Source organism: Lytechinus variegatus, chromosome 6 (assembly GCF_018143015.1).
Source record: "Lytechinus variegatus isolate NC3 chromosome 6, Lvar_3.0, whole genome shotgun sequence".
In the NCBI taxonomy this organism is placed as follows: Eukaryota; Metazoa; Echinodermata; class Echinoidea; order Temnopleuroida; family Toxopneustidae; genus Lytechinus; species Lytechinus variegatus.
This window is the reverse complement of record NC_054745.1, coordinates 8,550,197-8,573,838: the sequence shown is the minus strand read 5'-3', so window position 1 is coordinate 8,573,838 and position 23,642 is coordinate 8,550,197. Positions and strand designations below refer to the sequence as shown.

At 35.8% G+C, this 23,642-nt stretch overlaps 1 protein-coding gene across 1 annotated transcript in view; it reads right to left on the bottom strand.

Annotated features, from left to right (window-relative positions):
* Positions 1 to 240: 240 nt before the first annotated feature.
* Positions 241 to 23,642, bottom strand: part of LOC121416963 (ras and EF-hand domain-containing protein homolog) — a 49,149-nt gene continuing 25,747 nt past the window's right edge. Inside the window, 12 exon segments of the mRNA XM_041610498.1 lie at positions 241 to 1,711; positions 2,875 to 2,951; positions 3,942 to 4,061; positions 4,441 to 4,637; positions 13,559 to 13,697; positions 15,241 to 15,285; positions 16,742 to 16,969; positions 17,819 to 17,922; positions 19,775 to 19,822; positions 21,284 to 21,408; positions 22,332 to 22,420; positions 23,315 to 23,381. Coding sequence (XP_041466432.1) covers positions 1,609 to 1,711; positions 2,875 to 2,951; positions 3,942 to 4,061; positions 4,441 to 4,637; positions 13,559 to 13,697; positions 15,241 to 15,285; positions 16,742 to 16,969; positions 17,819 to 17,922; positions 19,775 to 19,822; positions 21,284 to 21,408; positions 22,332 to 22,420; positions 23,315 to 23,381 — 1,342 coding nt within the window. The 3' untranslated portion in view covers positions 241 to 1,608.

The window sequence follows — 23,642 nt, the reverse complement described above, 5'->3', positions numbered from 1 at the left end:
CTCGATACAAGCATTAATTTATTACAACAATGATTGTCTTAAGCATTAAAATCGATCGTAAATGTATAAGTCTTTTAAAAAATGATTGTCTTAAGCACAACAGGATGTTCATTGGCCCTTCAAAAAAAGTTTTAATTCTTTCAATTCTGCTAAACTAAATCCTATACCTTTTTTAACATTGTATTTTCTTTCTAGATATTTTTTTAAAGGTGCCAAATTTGACATTTTTTCCTGAGCGAATTAATCACGTATTCGCCTGTGCATTATTACACTGCAAAAACACCGATGTTGATTTAACACCAGAATCTATATATGTCCACACCAGAGAAGTGTTAAACCACATCAGTTTGGTTTAGGTCTAACACCAGATAGGTGTTTATTCAACACCAAACACCAAAACAGCATGGGTTTGATTCCAAACTGGAGTTGTTTCAATACTCACATGCAAGTGACAACTGTGGCATACCAACCAGTTGAGTATGCTTGACAAAAATATGATTTAAAAAAAGTTAAAACAGACTAAAAATACACTACACGTGTTCCTATTCTATTCTCAGCAACGAGGTCAAAATTTAAATACAAATTTGCATGGAAATTCAGTTAAGAATTAAAAAATGTCTAGTCGATGAGTGTCAGTTCGTATGTTTCTAATCACATGCGCGCATGTGGCGTTCTTATTGTGACGTCATGCCTTCGGGTTTCCCTTCATAGGTAGGTTGACTCAATGCCTCAAATGTAAACGTTTTACTTTACACGGGATGTCCCTTCTGGAAATGCCGGTCGATCCTCGATTCTCCCCGTGTTTGACATTCAGAGTTCAGATAAAAGCAATGTATCATTAAAAAATCACATCTTACATCCATGCCGCGGCTTCAGACATCTATGTGACGTCATAAAAAATGCTCTTATAATTAAATTCCGAACCGTGTTCTCATTTCCATGAAGCTAATCAGTGACAAATAAAATAAAATTTACAACCGGAACGTCACTGTCTTTTTTCACGATATCTACAGTTACGCGTCGTGTTTAAAATGTCAAATATTTCAACATGCTATCCTATTGCACGTACTACAGATACAGTACAAATGGAATGTAATTTACATGGGCAAGGAAAACAAGGATAATTAAAAAGAAAAACAAATACGTTTATAAATAAAATATTACAAAACATGTTTAGTTCATAGGAAACATTAAGTGGGAATGATACGGCAAACCACCAATGTAGTTTTTATTATGTCTTTTGAATAAGGCATCAGGAGAAAAACCGGATTTTTTTTCCATGAACGAATTAGGGAAATCTACCATCAAGCTGTGGGAGTGTTCAAACTACACACTCAGCATTCGTAGGTGGCGCTATTGAATCAGTATTTTTCGGTCGGTAAGCTTCGGATAGAGTCGCCAGCATCTTTGGATTTTGGGAGGATCATGTCGGCTCTGTCGGGGAAGTTTATGAAGTCTCGACTCGCTACAATCTTAGACCACATGTATCATTCTTCCAATTATTTCCGAATGTCTGAAGCATATTATACCATCTCATAACGATCGGCATTTTTCGACATACTTCGGGAAAGGTCGGTAAAGTCCAGGCGGCGGCTAACGAGAGTAGCCCTAGAAGTCGCAGCATCCCGATTCCTTTTTCTTCGCTGGGGTTTCTTTGTTCAGCGTTATTCCACTTGAACTAACTTCCAGATCTTCCCGCTTGTGAAGTTGCCTGATAAAAAGGAGCAGAAGGATAGATATTATTCAGTAAGAATATTACGTTCTACCATTATCAGCACATTCGCCACACAAACGCCGCTATTAGAACTGCTTTGAACATGATAATCATACTATATAGAATTATTAGTGCCTGCTGCTATACTACAGCTGGCTATATGATTGTCATTATTTCAAAAAATTAAAATTTGTTATTCTTTTGTTTTCAACTATTACAAAAATTTTATATCAGGGGTCAAAGTTGTCAGTTGTCTCGTTTGATTGGGATTTTATGCTCAAAACTAAAACAACTTTGCAATGAGTTTGACAATTAATTATCACATACGTGGGAACATTAAATGCATTCCACGTGACGTCAGTTGACCAATCAGGCTGCTTACATCATTGAACCCTTGTTATAAAACTTTTTATTACCCACTGATCTGAATAGTGTACAGATCAGTGCTTTTTTTGCTGTTTAGCCTTTATTCAGATAATATCACATTTCCATACATAAAAGGGTAATAATAAAAAGGGCAATATAACAAATGAAACATTATACATTATGATTAACATTTTTTAAACAAAGATTATCACAGGAAAAAAAGAAAACAGTTACTTTCACTTGTATTTACTGTATAATGCGGTATTGTATGATGAAAAAAATCAAAACATAAAGACTTTAAATTCTGATCAAATAATAAAATTTATATATAATACTTTGTTTAATGAACATGTTAATATGCTGTCCCATGATAAAGATATACATATCTATATCTCCATATTTTGTAAGACAATACAAAAAAATTGTCTTTACGTTTATACTTAGAAAGTGTACAACAATCTGAATAAAGATTTTATATATAAAACACACAAAAACAAAACAACAACAAAACAAACAAAACAAAAATCTGAAGGGAGAGCAGCCAAAGTAAAACCCATCTCCTTTATCTTTTACCCATGATGGCATCATGATTTTATGATATTGAATTATTATTATTATATTCATGCTTTGTTTCTATTGATTTTATTGTATTTGTTTTATTCACGTTCTGTTTAAATTGTTAGAAACTCCATATTATAATATTATTATCATTATTATTATTATTATTCCAATACCATACTAGAAATCATTTTATACGAAATAAGCTTTGTAGGAAGACTGTAGGAAGATATTACCTTGTCAACTCTATGACAGCGTCCTCTACGTTCGACCCCTCCTTGGCACTGGTCTCAATAAAAAGAGCGTTAAACGACTGGAAGAAAAAATAAAGAAAAATAGAAAGAGGTTACAGAATTTGACCACATCTAAGGGGAGGAGGGCCTGTCATTACAAAGTGGTCCCTATGATTGAATGCACGTAACCGTTTCTTGTACGGGAATATCTACTGAATAGGGAAAAAATTGGGAAAGCTAGAATGATTTTTAAAATACTAATGAAATATAATGCTATTATAGGGTTATCTGATTCACCCAGTCATGAAAGTTGGGCTGTGAAACATCAAATCCGTTAAAATATATATGAATTATTTGTTTATGTTCATTCTTTAATCAACATACACTCTAAAATGGGTTGAGTTGTGGGGGCGTCGTGGTCTTTCAATCCGAGGGACGTGGGTTAAAATCCAAACCATGGCGTGTTTTAAATTTACCCACATTATGCTGCACTCGACAATAATAACATAATCATGTTAAGCATGGCCCACTGGTAGAACAGTTTTCAGAACTGAAGTGGCTACCCGGATAATATGATATTATTTGATTTGATTTATTTATTTCCACATTACAATAACAAAAACATTTACAAGTGTAATCATTTTTCTTAGCGAAACGTAAGAAAATGAAATAATTAATAACATATATAACAATCTAATAATCTAAATGAAATATATTTATACCTGATAATTTTTTTATTGTAAAAAATAGCAGAAAACAATTATATATATATATATACATACATGTATATATATATACATATATCAACATAATACATTTTGAAATGTGGGAGACCGTCATCTTAAGCTTAGAGCTTGAAATTACCATTATTATAAACACGTTGTGCAAAGATGGAACCTATTTTTTTATTCATGAACCAACAAAGTGGTTGGTTCATAAGTAGTTTGTGACACAGAATCGCGCGAAATTTACACAACATTAATCAAGCGTTGGTACATTTAACGTGCATGCTCCTTTTAACAAAAATACCATGTTAACTGTTTAGGAAGTTTAGGAAGTTCATTGCTTACCGTAGCGAGTCTTTGGCCGTCCTCTGTCCTTACACACCGCACACCCTCAGCCATAGCCAGCGGTCTGGCATCCAACTTGTTCGCGCAGATCATTACCGGTACCGGTTTGTGTGAGCCCTCCTATAAAAGAAAAAAAATGTGAAAGTATATTCATAGTGAGCACCTTGCTGCTTTTTATTCGTTCTGTAGCTCATTTTCTTACTTTTTAAAGCGGTTTTGTAGCCACTATGCATCCCAAGTCTGATGAAACAAATTTGGCCTACGAGAAGATAGCTGGATCTTGCCATTTTCATTATGATAATTATTATTATCATTATTATAATGATAATAGTTATTATTATTATTACTATATCTATTGTGATTATGTAATTGATATAATTATCACTGTCATTGTCTTTATTACCAGTAGAATAATCGATATGTAGTTTGAAAAGTGATTGCGACTAAATTGTTTTTGTCGCTATCGTCAACATAATAAACTTTCTTATAAAATACTTACTTCTATTGCCTCAATCCAATCACGCACGTTAATGAACGATCTCTCACACGTGCAATCATATAGGAGCAACACACCATCAGCCCGTCTGAAGTAGGATTTAGCGATGCTTCGAAACCTTTCCTGCCCTGCCGTGTCCCACAATTGTAAAGATGTGACTCGATCATCCACATCAATGGTTTTCATTTGGAAGTCAACACCTTCGTGATGATAAGAGATTTCGATTCAAAACGTCATAAGAATGGCTTAGACTTAATACATTGAAAAGGAAAGAAAGAAAACTGACATCGCCCTAAGAAAAACATTTAGATCAGCGATATCAGTATCCAAGTAGGCGTGGTTAAGAGCAATGTGTTCTACAGTGTAGAACACACTGTGGAATCAACTGTACACTGTTAAGTTTCTTTGCAAGCTGAATTATTATTGTTATTATTTTTTTTTTTTGGGGGGGGGATAAAAATGACATTCGTTTTCATGTAATTTCCTTTAATTCAAGATAGCCGTATTGCACCATTGATACTTATATTTATTATATACATGTAGATGTGATCAAAGAACTATTGCATTTTATTAGCTTATCTAATTTGAAGGTAGGGGAGAAAACTGATTATTACGATTGTTGAATTTAATTGCACAGAATGTGCAAAATTGCAACATCAGCGGGAAAAGGGTTAAATTTGAGCATTTCAACAGTGTGAATCACACATAGTTGAGCATGTGAACACGCTGTCGTCACGCTGTTCAGTGAATCTGAGTATTCAACAGTTGAATAAAATGTTCGCATAGGCCCGTATTCTGAAATCAAATTTAAGGAGAAATTCCAGTAGTTGCAGTAAAAACTGATTTCATGAGAAAGTCTGTAAAACAGGGCTAAATTGTCAGTATATCATCGAGGATCTAGAATTGGTAGAGTTACATTAACTGAACTTTGTGAATTCTTAAATCTACGCTGAAAAATGTTCACACCGAAGATCCCCAACACAGATAAACGCACGTGGGACAATGTATAATTATTGCTTAGAGCGTCGGGCCCGACGCTCTACCCGAATCCTGTGCTTATTTGCTGATTTCTCAGCAATTACACAATTTCTTCCAGAATCCTTTGGCACATGCGTTTTATTTATACAAACAGACACTTTGGTGGTCATTTCATTGGATTCTGTACGAACTCATTTTGATATCGTTACCAAAACTAGCATTTACCTTTAACTTAGACCATATTCTAACTCTGTGCTAAAATTATGGGAAGCCAAACGTGTCAAAATCGTCATTAAGTTGAATGTTTCTTATATTTACTGTGGTCTTTCCTGAGTCTCAATGATAAGGACAATAATCTATCTATACTTTCCAGACCATTATGAATGATTTGAAAGCCGAATGAGCTGAAATATGATATCTCTACTGTTCGTGATTTCTGTTACAATTGGCTATCCATACTGTTACATATAAGAATAATTTTAGAAGAATTGTAAAAGCAATTACATCCATCTATTAGTTATTTCCCTTTAAGGCTAGCCAAGAATTGTAAAGAACATTCAAGAATGTCTTTTTATTATGCAGGCCTTGCCTATTTAAAGGCCAAGGAGTTGTATTGTTATTTCTGAATAGAGATTAGGAACAATAGGCTTAGCTATGTTATTGACACTCTTGATTTCAATGAGGTCATTCAAGAGTGTTCTGGATTTTGACTGCTCCTGAAAGGAGAAAGTTCTTTTGGAAGAAGGTGCTAGAACCTTCTATGGTGGTGACATTTTTTAGAAGCTTCTAGATTAGTTGAAACTTAGTATAAATAGCTGCAGTTTCTTTAATCACATCATCACATCATCACATCATATTAGATCACTTTGACCATCACATCATATGAGAGCAGGAGATCACATCACATCATATGAGATCACTTCACCAGATCAGATCAGAGCAGTTTATGCATCAATGAACTGTTTGCAGTTATTTTGAGAAATTATCAGTTCTCATCGAGATCATCAACATCATCAACCTGTTCAATGAACACGCTTCAACCCATGGATTGCTGAAATTGACTGTTAATCATCATCAACATCGTCTTCACGGACATTTCAACTCGTTGCAGTGACTCTTATTATTCATCGGACTTCAACATCAGTTTCATTATCGCCATCATTGTGAATTTTCGCCAGTCAACTGGGATTTTATCATTTGGATTATTACTTGGATATAATATCATCACTTCGGGATTTTACATCGGACACTTCAAGAGATTTATGTAAGATCATTATTTGTTTTATTTTATGTATAATTATTTCCTGTAATAAAAAAAAGGAAAATTCAAACTTTATATTTAAAAATCTTCTGTTATTTGTTGCAGTATCGTAACAAATAATTTTGGGGGCTTGTCCGGGAAACGAAAACCAAATTTGTACAAGCCAAGGCAATTTGAAACGAAAACCAAATTTAAAGCCAATTTGAAATTAAAACCAGTTTTTCAGGAAACGAAAGCCAATTTGAGACGAAAGTCAATTTGAAACAAAAGCCAATTTGAATTGGAAACATTTTGGAAAGTTCTAGAATATACTGTACTGTGTTATTACTTGCTTGTATTTGTGTATATTCACTATGGCTACATTTGATGTTGAAGAATTTCTTGCAATGACAGAATTGTCATATGATCATTTGAAGTCACTGAAGAAAGATGATTTGATAACAGTTTGTGATCATTTGGGTGTATCTCTAGCCCCAGGTTTAAAGAAGGCAGAGATAATTGACTTGTTAGCTAGTCACATGAAGCTTACAGAGGAGTCTGAAATTTCTGTTATTGTTTCAGATGATGCTCAGATTCAACTTGCAAAATTTGAAATGGAAATGAAAATGAAAGAAAACATTGAAAAGGAAAGAATCAGAGAAAACATTGAAATGGAGAAAATGAGATTGGAGTACCAGTTAAAGTTGAAAGAAATGGAGTTAGCCCATGCAAATACTAACTCTGCCAAAGATAAATCTCCCCAAGGCTTTGATGTGGCGAAAAACATTCGCCTTGTGCCAAAATTTGATGAAGAGGGAGTTGATACATATTTTGTGTCATTTGAAAAAGTGGCCAAGAGATTGAATTGGCCCGAGGAATACTGGACTCTTCTCCTCCAAAGTGTTTTTGTTGGAAAGGCTGCAAAAGTCTATTCTTCGCTCTCTGAAACGCAATCATGTGACTATGCTACAGTAAAAGAAACAATTCTCAATACATATGAGTTGGTACCAGAAGCATACAGACATAAATTTAGGAACATGCAAAGACAAACAGGCCAGACGTATGTTGAATTTGCTAGGGAACAAGAAATGATGTTCGATAAGTGGTACAGATCACTGAAAGTTGACAAAGATTTTGTTCACCTTAGGGAAGTTGTCCTCCTAGAAGAATTCAAAAAGAGTCTTCCTTTTGGCATTAAATCTCACTTAGATGACCATAGAGTTACTGAAGTCAGTAAAGCAGCCATAGTAGCTGATGAATTTGAGGTCACACATAAAGGTAGTGGAGATAGGCCTCCTTTCAAGAATTATTGGAAAAAGAAAGGTAAAGGGTCATTTGAATCCCACAATAAACCTAGTGAGGGAAAATATGCAAGCAAGGATAAAGACACTAACAAGAATCAGGCTAGTGCGGGCACAGAATCAACCAAAAGGTCTGAGAGTCGTAGTTCCAAAATTTGTACTCATTGTCATAAATCGGGACATTTGAAAGAATCATGTTGGAAATTGGTTGGAATGCCAACCAAAACTAAGAAAGACATGGGTTTTGTCAAGCAAACAAGTGTTCCCTCGATGGAGTTTGTTCCATCAGAGCCCAATCAAGATGTTGAGAGTGTTTCTCTGGTATTTGCTGATAAAGTCAAACAGGTTGATGAAACTTTTAGAAGTTTTTTGCATGATGGTGAAGTATCCCCTTGTTCGACTGGTGCTGCTGGTAGGTCAGTGGTGATCCTTAGGGATACAGGGGCTGCACAGTCCCTGATGGTACCAGGTGATTCGGCTCTTCCTCCGGAGAGTTCAGAGAATGCCAACGTCTTAGTTCAAGGTATTGGCCCAAATTTCATGTCGGTTCCTTTGTATAAGGTCGACTTAAAGTGTGACCTAGTTAGTGGTCCTGTGACTGTTGGTGTCGTTCCAGAATTACCCATGAAAGGTGTTGATTTCTTGTTAGGTAACGACTTGGCTGGAGATAAAGTTGTTGCATCTCCAGTGGTTTCGGAAAAGCCCGTTGAGGTAGCTGAAACTGAATTGTTGCAGGAAGATTTTCCAGGGATTTTCCCGGATTGTGTTGTTACTAGGTCTCAGACTCGTAGAGCTGAAAAGGATGATGCGGAATCTGCTGATGTAGAGGAGAGTACTGATGTCTGGTTAGCTGAAACCTTTTTCAAGGATTTGAATGGGGATAGTGTTGAAGGCTCTGTTGCTAACAATGATAGTTTGTTTAGTAAATCCTCCCTTGTACAGGCACAACAGGCAGACCCAGAATTAAAAAGCTTGTCACAAAAAGCATGTTCTGAGGCTGAGGCTGATAAGGTTCCTGAGTGCTTTTATGTCAAAGATGACATTTTGATGAGGAAATGGAGACCTCCCCGGAGACCAGCTGATGAAGATTGGTGTATAATTCACCAGGTTGTAGTTCCTCCTTGTTACCGCACAGATATTCTGAAAATGGCTCATGAGTTACCTATGGCAGGTCATGTCGGTATTCGGAAGACAGAAGATAGAATTATGAGGCATTTCTATTGGCCTAAGATGCACAAAGATGTTGTGCATTTCTGTAAGACATGTCACACATGTCAGATTATTGGTAAGGCACAGCCTTCTATCAAGCCTGCTCCATTGATACCAATTCCTGCATTTGATGAACCTTTTACTAGGGTTCTTGTTGATTGTGTCGGACCCTTACCCAGAACGAGGTCGGGTCACAGATTTCTCCTGACGATTATGGACTTGTCTACACGGTTTCCAGAGGCGATACCTTTGAGAAGTATCACTGCAAAGACAGTGGTGCAGGCGTTAGTGCAGTTTTTCACTAGGTATGGTCTGCCCAAGGAAATTCAATCTGATCAAGGGTCAAATTTCATGTCAGGAATATTTCAGCAAGTTATGAAGGAGTTGGGAATAAAGCAGATTAAGTCCTCTGCTTATCACCCACAGTCCCAAGGAGCATTAGAACGCTATCATCAGACTTTGAAGACCATGATTAGGGCTTATTGTGAAGACTATCCCGATGACTGGGATAAAGGGATCTCATTCCTACTGTTTGCAACTAGGGATTCCCCGAATGAGTCCACAGGTTTCAGTCCGTTTGAATTGGTCTATGGTCATGAGGTTAGGGGTCCTCTAAAGCTTATCAAAGAGAGGTTTATGGTTCAGGATGATGATGTAAACCTTCTAGACTATGTGTCAAAGTTTAGAGAAAGGCTCTCAAAAGCTTGTGATGTGGCTAAGGAACACTTGAAAGAGTCGCAGGGAAAAATGAAAGCTCAAGCTGACAAAAATGCAAAAGAGCGAAGTTTCAAGCCTGGAGACAAAGTATTAGTGTTGTTGCCTTTGCAAGGTGAGCCCTTGAAAGCTAGGTTTAGTGGTCCCTACATAGTCAAAAAGAAATTGAATGATGTCAACTATGTGATCAGTACCCCTGATCGAAGAAAGTCTCAAAGAGTTTGTCATGTAAACATGTTAAAAGAATACTTTGAGCGAGAGGCTAGTCAGCCAATAGGTACAACACAGGTCAAAGAAGAAGAAAAACATGTAGATGTACATGAAGAAGAATGTTATGGAAAGACAGATAATGAATTGTCTTATACAGATGTATCTAAGAATGAACCATGTGGTGTAAAGTTGTCTAACTCAGAGATGTTAGGAAATATGGATGAGGCATTAAAACACCTGCCTGAAGATCAGAGAAATGATATATCTGGCCTGTTAAGAAAATATGAAAATGTGTGTAAAGACAAACCAGGTCGTACACCTTTAACTGTACATGATGTAGACGTAGGTGATGTAAGACCTATCAAACAGAATCCTTATAGGCTCAATCCAAGCAAGTTGGAAATGGTGAATAAGGAAATACAGTTTATGTTAGATAATGACATAATCGAACCGAGTCAGAGTAGTTGGAGTTCTCCCATTGTAATGGTTCCAAAGCCAGACGGCTCTCAGAGATTTTGCATTGATTACCGAAGGGAAATGCAGTAACTAAGACTGACTCGTATCCAATTCCTAGGTTAGAAGATTGTATTGATAGGGTTGGAAATTCTGCCTATATCACAAAGATAGACTTGCTTAAAGGATATTGGCAAGTGCCACTGACTGACCGAGCCAAAGAGATATCAGCCTTTGTTACACCTGAAGGCTTGTTTCAATGCAAAGTCATGCCTTTTGGAATGAAAAATGCACCAGCAACCTTCCAAAGGTTGACAAATCAAGTGATTGCCGGACTTGACAATTGTGTCGTATACATAGATGACATCCTAGTATACAGTGATACTTGGAATGATCATGTGAATCATTTGCGAGCACTGTTTGACAGGCTGGATAAAGCCAATCTAGTAGTGAATCTGATGAAAAGTGAATTTGCCAAGGCAAAAGTCACATATCTTGGTCATGTGGTTGGTCAAGGGCAAGTGCTACCAAGAGAAGCCAAGATACAAGCTATCTTAGACTTCCCAATTCCCACAACTAAGAAAGAATTGCTCAGATTCTTAGGTATGAGTGGCTTCTACAGGAAATTTGTTCCAAATTTCAGTACAGTGGTTAGTCCTCTGACAAACCTGCTGAAGGCAAAAGTGAAGTATGTTTGGTCTGACGAATGTCAAAGATCATTTGAGAAATTAAAGGCCATTTTGGTGAATGAGCCTATTTTGGCAGCTCCAAACTTCACAAAGCCATTCAAAGTAGCAATTGATGCATGTGATGTTGGAGTAGGAGCAGTATTGCTCCAAGAAGATGAAGAAGGCATCGAAAAACCAGTGTGCTACTTCTCTAAGAAACTCAATCGGTTTCAAAAGAAATACTCAACTATTGAAAAAGAGGCCCTGAGTCTCGTACTAGCCCTTCAGCAGTTTGAGGTGTATCTAACCAATGGAGAGATTACAGTCTATACAGACCACAATCCTCTTGTGTTTTTGGAGAAATTCAAAACAAAGAATCAAAGACTGTATAGATGGAGCCTAATGCTCCAACCATTCCCTTTGAAAATTGTACACATAAAGGGAAAGAATAATGTAATTGCTGATGCTCTGTCAAGAGTATAAAAAGTGAAATTATTCATGATTTTGACCAAGTGTGTCATTTGAAGAAAACATCTTTGATGTTCATTAATTTTAACATGTTCGTTAAGTACTATATCTTTGTACACGATAAATGTAAATGATTTATCAAGATGACTTTGAACAGTTAAAAGAAAAAAGTAATCTTAAAGAAACCTTTACTACGGTAAAGCTTTCTTTTCTCCGGTGGGGGAGGTGTTACATATAAGAATAATTTTAGAAGAATTGTAAAAGCAATTACATCCATCTATTAGTTATTTCCCTTTAAGGCTAGCCAAGAATTGTAAAGAACATTCAAGAATGTCTTTTTATTATGCAGGCCTTGCCTATTTAAAGGCCAAGGAGTTGTATTGTTATTTCTGAATAGAGATTAGGAACAATAGGCTTAGCTATGTTATTGACACTCTTGATTTCAATGAGGTCATTCAAGAGTGTTCTGGATTTTGACTGCTCCTGAAAGGAGAAAGTTCTTTTGGAAGAAGGTGCTAGAACCTTCTATGGTGGTGACATTTTTTAGAAGCTTCTAGATTAGTTGAAACTTAGTATAAATAGCTGCAGTTTCTTTAATCACATCATCACATCATCACATCATATTAGATCACTTTGACCATCACATCATATGAGAGCAGGAGATCACATCACATCATATGAGATCACTTCACCAGATCAGATCAGAGCAGTTTATGCATCAATGAACTGTTTGCAGTTATTTTGAGAAATTATCAGTTCTCATCGAGATCATCAACATCATCAACCTGTTCAATGAACACGCTTCAACCCATGGATTGCTGAAATTGACTGTTAATCATCATCAACATCGTCTTCACGGACATTTCAACTCGTTGCAGTGACTCTTATTATTCATCGGACTTCAACATCAGTTTCATTATCGCCATCATTGTGAATTTTCGCCAGTCAACTGGGATTTTATCATTTGGATTATTACTTGGATATAATATCATCACTTCGGGATTTTACATCGGACACTTCAAGAGATTTATGTAAGATCATTATTTGTTTTATTTTATGTATAATTATTTCCTGTAATAAAAAAAAGGAAAATTCAAACTTTATATTTAAAAATCTTCTGTTATTTGTTGCAGTATCGTAACAATACTTAAACCATCTCTTTAAATCTGAGTTTAAGGAGAATGAAATCTTTGGAACAAAATAGCTTGTATGAAAACAGAAAACTCAAAGAAACAGATCAACGAAAGTTTGAGAAAATTCGGAGAAATAATGAAAAAGTAATGAGCACTTTAATATTGCGATCACTAATGCTATATGGAGATCCTCACATTGGCAATGCAACAAAGATGTGTGATGTCACTTGGGAACAACTCTCCCCATTACTTTAATTTATATATCACTCAGTATTAAAACTGCCTCTTTTTCACATCTTTCAGTAGAGCATATATTCTTTCTATAGGAGGGCATGTAATACAGATTTTTAAAGAATACATCATGGATATAGAGTTTGTATCACCATAAGAAGAAGCAAAATGAGACATTTTGGGTGTATTTTATAGTCCATCAAAAGGAAAGTTGTTCACATGTGACATCACACTCCTTGTCGCATTGACAGTGGGAGGATCTCCTTGGCATTAGTGATTAGAATATTCATATGCTCATAACTTTCTCATTATTTGTCCGATTTTTCTCTAACTTTCTTTGTTCTTATTCTTTGATTTTTTCTGTTTCGACATAAGCCTACTGTCTTGTTCCAAGGGTTTCCTTCCCCTTTAAGTTAAACCCAACTTCAGAATACGGGCCATAGTCCACACTGTGAAACAGTGAAAACACCGTGTGACACACTGTTCCTTCCAGTAAGGGTAGCACCCCAAACTTACCCAAAGTTGAGTTGAGATTACTGTGGAAGATTCCCTTGCACAATCTCATGATAAAACTAGACTTGCCCACAGCTGCGTCTCCTGCTAAAACAATCTTGTACATTCTCTCTGGTTGGGCTGTTGGTGTTGGCGAGAGAGGCTAAAACAAAAGAAAAATGGAAATGACTTCTGGCTTCCTTGTTATCCCAAAAGTTTCAAAAACCTGGGGGGGGGGGTCATTTACTTTTGCATGCCCCATTTTGTGGAATAGCCGTCCTGAAGACATGAAAAATGTAGCACTGTCGAAACTTTCAAGAATCTTATAAAAACTTTTTTTTGTATTTAAGTTTTTATGCGCCTTGAGCACTCTACAAAGTGGATTTGGCGCTTTATTAGTCACATTATTATTATCATTATAGTTATTATCATTATTATTATCAAGACATTAAATCATTGTTAAACTTTAACCATCTTAGTGACGGATCCAGGAGGCACATCCCGCTACTTGTCACATTTTGTTAACAAGAATGCCCCCTCCCGTGTTCCGCGGCTAAACAATCGCTTAAACCATTCATACTCATTTTTTTACGAACTTGCCAGGTCAGCCTAAGCTGAGGTTTAGTTAACCATGTCAATTGATACATTTCATAGATTAGAATCAGTTAAGAGGAGTTAGCAAGGGTTGCGTTATGTCACCCGGTATGTTCAATATATAGGCATAAACATAGCTGCATACCAAGTTCGAATGGTACTTTGGTTAAATTTAATGGAAAGATAAGGTACTTTTGGAAAGCTTTCATTATCCATGCTGTTAGATTTCTTTAAACTATGCAATTTTAGTCATCGACTTTATATTCATAAACTGAAATTTAAACTAAATTTACACAAGAATCAATCAATAATCTTTCAAGAAGTGAGAGAGGATTGTCCTAAAAACATATCACGATATACTTACACTGAGCAAATAAAACAACCACACGTTAGACAAACTGAATCAGCGAAATTATTCTTAGAGAGAACTCGGTCAAAATATACGTCATTGTAAAGGTTTCGGACTTACCGAAGGCATAAATTCAACCTGGTTATAACAACTTAACAATTATTCAACAATAAGAACAGACACCAGTCCGTAGATTTCTTTTTCGAACGTAGCGCTGCAGTTATCTTAGGAATTTTCTAACCACATTCAACTCATATGTTAATTCGGGTGTTATAGAACTTCATCAAAACTAAAACTAAAAATATGGAACACACCTACGATAAACAATTAGTTTTATTGAAATATTAAATATTCAGAGTTTGTCAAAGGAATGTATTGTTATATTATTAGTTTGTCAGACCGTAATTTTGTACCAAGCGTGTTCACCATCAAGAAATCTTGTCCCAATTTACCCAAAGATTTATTGCATATAACTTACAGGATAACGGTTTCATTAAGGATGAATATAATTAATATGTAACTTCTGAAACAAGAGAACATCGGAAAGTTAAGAATCGAACTCTATGCAACTTTTCTATAGTCAGATTATGTTTTAAAATAGAAATGCTATATCTTGGAATTAGCAGCGTAATGTTACAGTGAAAACACGCAGCTATTGTATGCCTACAAAGTAAATCGTCTCTTTTTGGTGTTAGTATTAGTGAGATTGATGAACTTAAAATCCACTGAGAAGTGTCTTTTATGTCAGCGTGAATGTCTATACCTCATTTTCAAAATATTCCATAAGATTATTTACCACTGATGTCACCTAAAAATTAAAAGTAAAGTAAAGAATATAAAAATGATCTCAATAATAGATATTTAGTCAAACAAATTTCAATTTCTAATAAAAATAACAAATATCATCTCCGAGGTAATGCATCAATGTTTGATATTTCTTTACATTCTGTATCATACTCTAATAATTTCATTCCATTGAAAAATTGAGTGGTGACAGACGATAAAATTATTCCATCGAATGGAAAATCTATAAATTTGTTTACAAATGAATATAGGTATGCAAACATTGAACTTCAATGAAAACCATAGGCGGCAGAAGCGGGAGGGGGAGGGGGCCTGTCCCCCTAAATTCGAGGTGGGGAGGACGGTCCCCCCCCCAAAAAAAAAAAGATTTTTTTTCCTTCTTTTTTTGCCTGTATAATTTTTTACCCGTGTCCATCCCAAAATTTCTGGTGGACCCCCCCCCTAAATTGTTTGGCTTCCGCCGCCAATGATGAGAACAGAGGTAGGAGTAAAGTATTTTTTAACAAAAAATAAGTAAGTGATGAAAGCCCTACCTTTAATCATTAAAAAGTTTATTTCATGAAAGTTAAAAAGGAGGATGCCTAGAGGGATTTACTGACATTGCTTTTGAACCGAACCAGTCACATGATATTTTTTTGCAATTAAGAAAACACACACAGAGCAAAAGCTGTGGTGTTAACCGGTGTACATAGAGGACCACACCAGTTATTTTTCACCGGTGTTAAAATGGTGGTGGTGTTAGTTTTACACCTATAAGTGTCATTACAACACCTTTTGTTTTTACATTTACACTCTTTGGTGTTATGTTTAATCTCTAGGGTGTAATTTTAACACCTCAGGGTGTGGTCCTCTATTAACACCAATTGGTGTCAGTTTTAACACCGCATTTTTATACAGTGCATGCGACTGAGTGTAGTGAAAGGGTGCGAGAGGGGCGGGGGATGGAGGGGGAGGAGGGGGCAAGAAGCCACGTAACATTTCCCAAATGAACAACATAAAGTGCCTCACAGCTTATTGACGCCGAACAACCCGTTTGATATTTTTTTCTTCATTCCTATCCCATATTCGATTTCTTTCCACCATCATTGCATTTGTCATCACTTAAAAAAAGGCAAATAAAAAAACACTTCACAGTGGCAGTAGTCACCAAACCCGATATCCCATTACGCCAACATTTCGCAACGAAAATAACCTCTACAGGGAAAAGTTCCAAAATCTGCTGCTAAATAAAATTGAAAATTTGCGACTAGAGTTGTGCAATGTGTAAATAATAAAATGCGAAAATTTTGGCTAAATTAAGAAGTTATAACCAAAATCTTGAATTTATTCACGAAGTATGACACCTGAATTGGCAAACAGGACTATTAAGTCGTGAAATAGGCGATCAACACTGATCTTTCACGACAAAAGTCATGTGTGATCGAGTGTACTTCAAAAACATCATATTACGAATCACGTACCTGTTGGGGAAGCTGGGGAAGGGCGCGCTTACGAGATCCCCCTCCGCTGGATCGCGGGGAGCTACCACGTGATAATGAACGCATGTCTCTGATTGGTTCCCCGTAGTTTGACGTATGGAGACTTGCGCTTGTTGCTCCCCTGGGATTGGTCGAATGTTGGGTTGACGTAGCATGCGTCGCACGTTGGTGCGAGGCTTGTTGGCGATGTGCGTCTTTCAATTCTTGTTTCTAGAATGGTGGAAGTAGGTGAAAATATCGTTGATATCTTTTACATGAATAGCCATTTCATTTGGAATTTGTGTACTTGGTCAGCCCTTGAGATTACTTTCGACCGTGTTTCTATTAAACTTCTTTGGGTCCCCCCCCCCACAGCACTCTTACAAAAATGGGAAAGAAGTAAATATCCGCTTTATTTTGTATCACCCTTTAAAACTGTACGAGTGTCGTCATTATAATCAATGACATATCACGCTGCTTTCAGACTTGTACATATAAATATGCGAAGAGATTTTGTATTATATAATAACAAGAATTGTTGTAATCTATTTCTCTCTCCACCCTCTTTCTCGTTGATATATGTAGACAATTGTAGCTGTACATTAATAGATTATTCATTTATTCATGCAAATATCAAAGATTAACGCATCATGGTATGTATACTTGGAATTAGGTTGGTTGCCTGAGGCGAACATAGTCCACGTAACAAACCACAATAGACCCATACGATTTATATTTGTTAATGAAGAGCTCAAAGAGATTTCCCAAATTCAAACAACAACATACCTATAGATACTGGAAAATGAAATTAATACTCATTCATTTACTTTTATGTGTTGCTCAAATTTTTAAACAATAAAGGCTCAGTTTGAAAATTAACCCCCCCCCCCTTTCATTTCCTTTTATTGCGTTTATTTAATGTTCATTTAATTACTTGTTCATTCTTTTATTTCTACTTTTATTTTATTTCATTTATTTGATTTAGTGTTTATCTATTTAGCTATCTATTTATTTATCATTATTGTTATTATTATTTTTTTTTTTTTGGGGGGGGGGGAATTTTGACGGTGCGTCACATACCATAGACACTGCAATTTCCTCCCGCAATGGTGGCGCTCTTCTGATATCATCTTCGGTTTCCGAGTCGAGCTCATTCGGGTCCCGAAGTGTAGAGTTTCCAGAATCTAGAGGGGAGGGGGTGGTTACAGTAGGAGGTTACAATAATGATGATATTATTATCATTCTTATTTTATAAGCATAGATGTGATAATAAGGATTGGCGAGTAAAAAAACTACCTGCCTTGTGAGATAAGACATTGTTATCACAGTGCATTAAAATGGGTTCACCCAATTATTTGTGTGTGTGTATGTTGGACTGTTTAGCCTGGAACAGACGTATGACGTCACCAATTAATAGACAGAACCTGGGCTGGAACCTCGAACCTCTGCATCAATTTGTAACTTTCCAACTTTAGCGTGAATTACAGGCACACGACCCAACGCCCATGCAGCGTTCCCATGGGATATGCAAAGATAAGATGTCATTAATACCTTGGTCACATTTTCTTAATGGCGGTCGTACGGCGAGTCGAAAACAGCCTATTTGTTAATTTTAATTCGAACCACAAAAAATGTTAAAACGGCTGTTCTCGACTCGCCGTACGGCCGCCGTAGAGCAAATAAGACCAAGGTATAACACTTTTAAAATGCCCAAATTAACCACTGTGGACAGCTTCAGAGCGTGAATGTATAGTGTGTTCACACATGTGTAAAATATAATCCATAGTGTGAGATTAAACAGTGCTAGCCTTATTCCACAATGGGGACAAGTCGACAGTGTAAACGTGCAGTGTAAAGATGGGAGCAGCATTGTCGAAATGCTCATACTGAACGGTGTGAAGACATTTTCACACTGTGGATAGCTCAAAAGTGCAAACATTTGCAAAAATTACATAGTAGACTGTTCCAACGTTTGAATCACACTGTGATAATGCTTAAAAATCAACAGAGTAAAGGAAATTTCACACCGCGTGTAACAATCACGGAAACTAAGGATAAATTGACATCTTAATACAACGTTGTTATACCATATCAACCTTTCAGAGGTTGTTTAACAGTTAACCAACCATGCTAAAAGTATTTCAATATTTTAAAATCGTAATTTTTTTTTATTTATAAACAATAAATTGTGTTGTTTAAGGTTGTAAACAATTGCTTAAACCTTTTAAACAACTACTTTTAATGTTCGTATAGGAAACGTTGATATATCGAATTTTTAACAACGCTTTTAGCGTGATAATAAAATATTGATAACATGATTATTTTTTCTTTATTCATATTTTGACTTTGGAATAATAACTGCTTTAAAAATTATGTATTAACGTATTTCTCGGGAAAACAAAGGGTGTATTAGTCACGCCAAATAAGTTAACACTTGGTTTCTAGTTTGTCTTTAAGTTTGTTCTTTTTTTGTAAGTAATTACTCTTTACAGAAAGTACATATGATATAACGCTATACTGGGTAGTACATTGGTAATAGGAGATTTCTTCTAACGAGGATTGGTAAATTGGAGTCCATACTGTTCAAGCCTCCACCACAATGCACATCCACGAAATACTTTTCCATATCATAATAGAAGAAAGTCAAACGAAATTTCAGTGCAGAAGTCTATAATTAGTAACATCTAAAGGAAGGAATGGGTGTATTAGGCTTCCACACAGTGCAAATCAGCGATATCATGTCACCACGCGATGAGAACATGGTAGGTGGTTATTATTTATCATATCTGGGGGTGTTTCACAAAGATTTAAGTATGACTTAGGTCGCACTTAAATGTCCACGCGTACATGATATGCAACGCGAAATCTTATTGATCAATACGCAGTAGTGCGCGTCCTCTTGGCATTATTTGACCAATGCTGTCATGCCTTTTATACTGCGCGCAACTAGACATTTAAGTGCGACTCTAAGTCATACTTAAATTTTTGTGAAACACCCCCTGAGCTTTTTACACAGCAATCACCACACACTCTCACCGAGAAATTCCTCGAGAAGTTTTCTCGCTCCAGATTGTTGTATGAGTGCTAGACCATCAAATATTAATACAATGATTATTTTGATTTTTGTTTTCATTATTTCAACATCGTAGCGCATCAATCTATACTAAGGCAAATCACCCAAGTCCATGCATATAATGTTTATCGTATATAAGTGACGAACCTGCAAGATTTAGGCATTGGAATAAGTAATATATAACTTACATGTTAAAGAGAAATATATATACCATAAAACAGCAATATAACAATTGAAATGAGTAGTTTAAGTATGAAAATATAATATTTGTCCATCTTTATTAGGGATGAAAAGGATGTATCTTATTTAACTGAAAGTGAATTGAAGGAACTGATTGGCTTTCTGTGCCTACAGGCATATTAATTCTTTTTGTTTTTGTTGTTGTTGAATAGATGTTTTACAGTGCATATTTTATATATTGAATATGTTTGTTTTGTAAATTGGAAAACATGTTCTTATGTATATGTGCATTTTTATGCGAATAAAGAAGACTTTGAATTGAATTGCAATAGTGACATTGAATCTGCATTTTGCATGATGATTATGATGATCCACAGCATTTATATTGTGCCATATTTCTGTTAAAAACATTCAGAGGCGCAGGCTCATCCAACAAGCTAATCACTACACATCTGCCGAAATAAGTGAGTTTTGAGAGACGGTTTAACGAGTTCTATGCTGTCAATATCACGAAGTGAATTAAGGGAGGGAGTTTCAAAGGTGTGGAGCAATAGAAAAAAGGCAGTCTCCAAATCCCCTTGGCAGTGCCGTATCTAGGATTTTACACAGGGGAGGCAAAACCGTCCGCCAAAAAATTTGACAACCAAAAAAAAAGGTCTTCAATCACATAAAGGATATTGTACCAGAAAAAAAAGGGACAAGCAAAAAAAAAAGTTTTCAAGCTGGTCAGGGGGCAGGGATACGTGCTTTGCATGGGTTGTGACTCGTCAGGGGGACATACTGCCCCCCTCCCCCGTAGGTACGCTAGTGCCCCTTAGGTGTGTGATGGGTACATGATAATCATTTGAATAATAATAGCATGCCCCTCGATTTCATGAAACTGTAAAGGACGATCGCAGTAGGAAAGAATGCACTGTCATGCATATCGTTCACAGTGTGTCCAAATAGTTGACTGTGTATAAGGATGTTATTCACATTTGATTTAATGCCCAAATTTTTCAGTGTGAATGTACTTCAACACTGTAAATCTCTACATAGTGAGGTTTGGGTGTGTTCACATAATGTGCTTTTTATATGATTCATCCTGTTTAAATGCTGAAATTCCACTGTGGACACCTGTACAGTGTGAGCGTCTGTCCTGGGTCGAGTGCAGCACAATGTGGACAAATTTCTTGCTGAAGGAGATTACGCCATGGCTGGGATTCGAACTCACGACCCACTGTTTCAAAGTCAGAAGACTTATCCACTGGGCCACAACGGTCCACGCTACATACATGTGTATTACAACCTACCTCCGTCATCGGGGTAGTTATCACCGTCTGTGGTATGGTAAGCAAATTGGCGCCTTCCTCCGCTCATCTGAACCTCCGAGCCATCGTATGAACCTTGCGATGCGTACGATTTACGCTGCCTAGACCTGCGGGTGTGATATGTCAGAAGAAAAAAATCAAATCATTTACATGCGGATGTTGTTCCCCCTTTTAGAGAAAGAATACGATAGCAACAACATTCTTCCATACAAATTATAGAATAAAAACCCCAAAATACTCCTTGCAGCTAATGATTTTACTGAATGTTCCTCCACGGAGCATAATAATAAGCAAATTCAAGATGTGATACATTACATACAATCTGAACACCAAATTTGAATGAGCTGGATATGCCGTGATGTGTATAATACAAGGATTTTGTAGCATGCTTTTGGTTCGTTCTTTCTCATATAGATATTAATACAGATATAGTTTCTCATACAGATATAATTTCTTTTGAAATTGTGAAAGTTATAAACCGCTTTTGAAGCATCAATAAAGAAAAAAATAGTCATACATGTATCAACGAAACATCAGCAAACACAAAGGATTAATAAAAAAAAATGGAATTGGTATATACAAGAATGCAGGCATAAATGCGACAAGCACTCAAACTTAATAGTATAAAGAGTTTATTACATGGAGGCTTGTTTTATATCATGTGATGGTCTTGTTTTTACACGTTTTCTTAAAGCGTGCTGAACCAAATCAATTACACATTCAAATTGAATGTATCGCATTGTATGGATGCGACAAGTACCTAATAACAATAAATAACTAGGAATAAAAAAGAATAATCAGTTTAAACAAAACAAAAGTGAACCAACAAAAAACAAATAACATTAAAACAAAGATACGACAAAGGTGTCTGAAAATGATCTGCATTTTTACTTTTTTTTCTTTTTCAAAGAAAGCCTTTATTCAATATTTCTCCACAACGCATATAAACAAATGCAAAATGTATGTGATACATCAAATTCAATATCATACATATACACAATACATAATTTAAATATGCATTTTTACTTACTGATCTATTATGACGTCATCATCTACGTAATCATTCATGTATGATGCTGAGCTAAGAAGACGTGTCGTTCGAGGCGACATACGAGACGACTGAAAGGAAAATATCATTTGTGTAAGCCGATAATTTACATTCACATCCTTGGAGATAATGAAACATATATAAATGATAATGATACTAAATGCGTAGTAGTAATGATGATAATAATAATAATCATAATAATAATAATACCAACATGCTTATATAGCGCATATCACTGCCAAATGCGTCCCTATGCGCTTTTGAAGGAGACAGAAAAGGCAAAGAAAAAATGAGAAATTTGCTGGAGATTGTGGCACTAACTCATTTAAAAGTCTTCTTGAATAAATATGTTTTCAAAGTGGATTTAATCCTGGGTATAGAAGAGTTCTTTACATATGATGGGGTGGTATTCCAAAGTGAAGGGGCAGCATGGGCAAATAAATGATCGTTCTCCATAAAACTTGGTCTGAACACTAGGGCAATTTGAAAGATACTTTTGAGCTGATCAAAGATTACGAGATTCCATAATGATAATGATGATAATAATAATAATAATATAATAATACATAAATCTTTTGATGATTTATATATGTAATAAATTCATGAAAAGAGGGGTCCGTGGGCTAGGGTGTTACTTAACAAAATAAAACTGCTAATCGCTTAGAATATAGCAAACAATAAGGGATTTCTCAACGAATTTAAGTGATGCCATTAAAAAAAATTGCACGTAAGTCAACATTCTTACTGAAAATTAATTTAAAAATGGATTGAAAATGTTCATTAAAGAAAAGTATGTTTTCCACGTTCGAATTGAATTTATTTAAATTTCAATTAACGCTTTGATTAAAAGAAATCGGAAGAAAATCAGATTACGTCCTGGCACCTTGTATTATTTAAGGCCTATTGCAACGCTGAATCTTACCACCAGATCATAACATGAACTTCCCTTAATCTAGGCTACTTACTCTCGATACATTTTCCAGTGCAGCTCTAAGATCGTCATTCGTATCTTGAAGTTTTTTGTTTGCCTCACTGTAAATCAGAAAAAATAGACAACTCGTTCAGAAATTTATGGATCTCTACAAACTTTGGGTATTTAGTTAAAATATGTTAAAACAAACTACTGTTTTATGATTTATCCGGATTCGTATAAATAACTCTTGTATTAAACAAGCTATTTTTATGACGTTTCCAAACGGTGGAAGAAATATTTTGCTCATGTATCTTTTACCATTTTGATATTAAAGAATCATACTCCTCATGTAATATTTTACTATGTGTAGTTTTAGATGT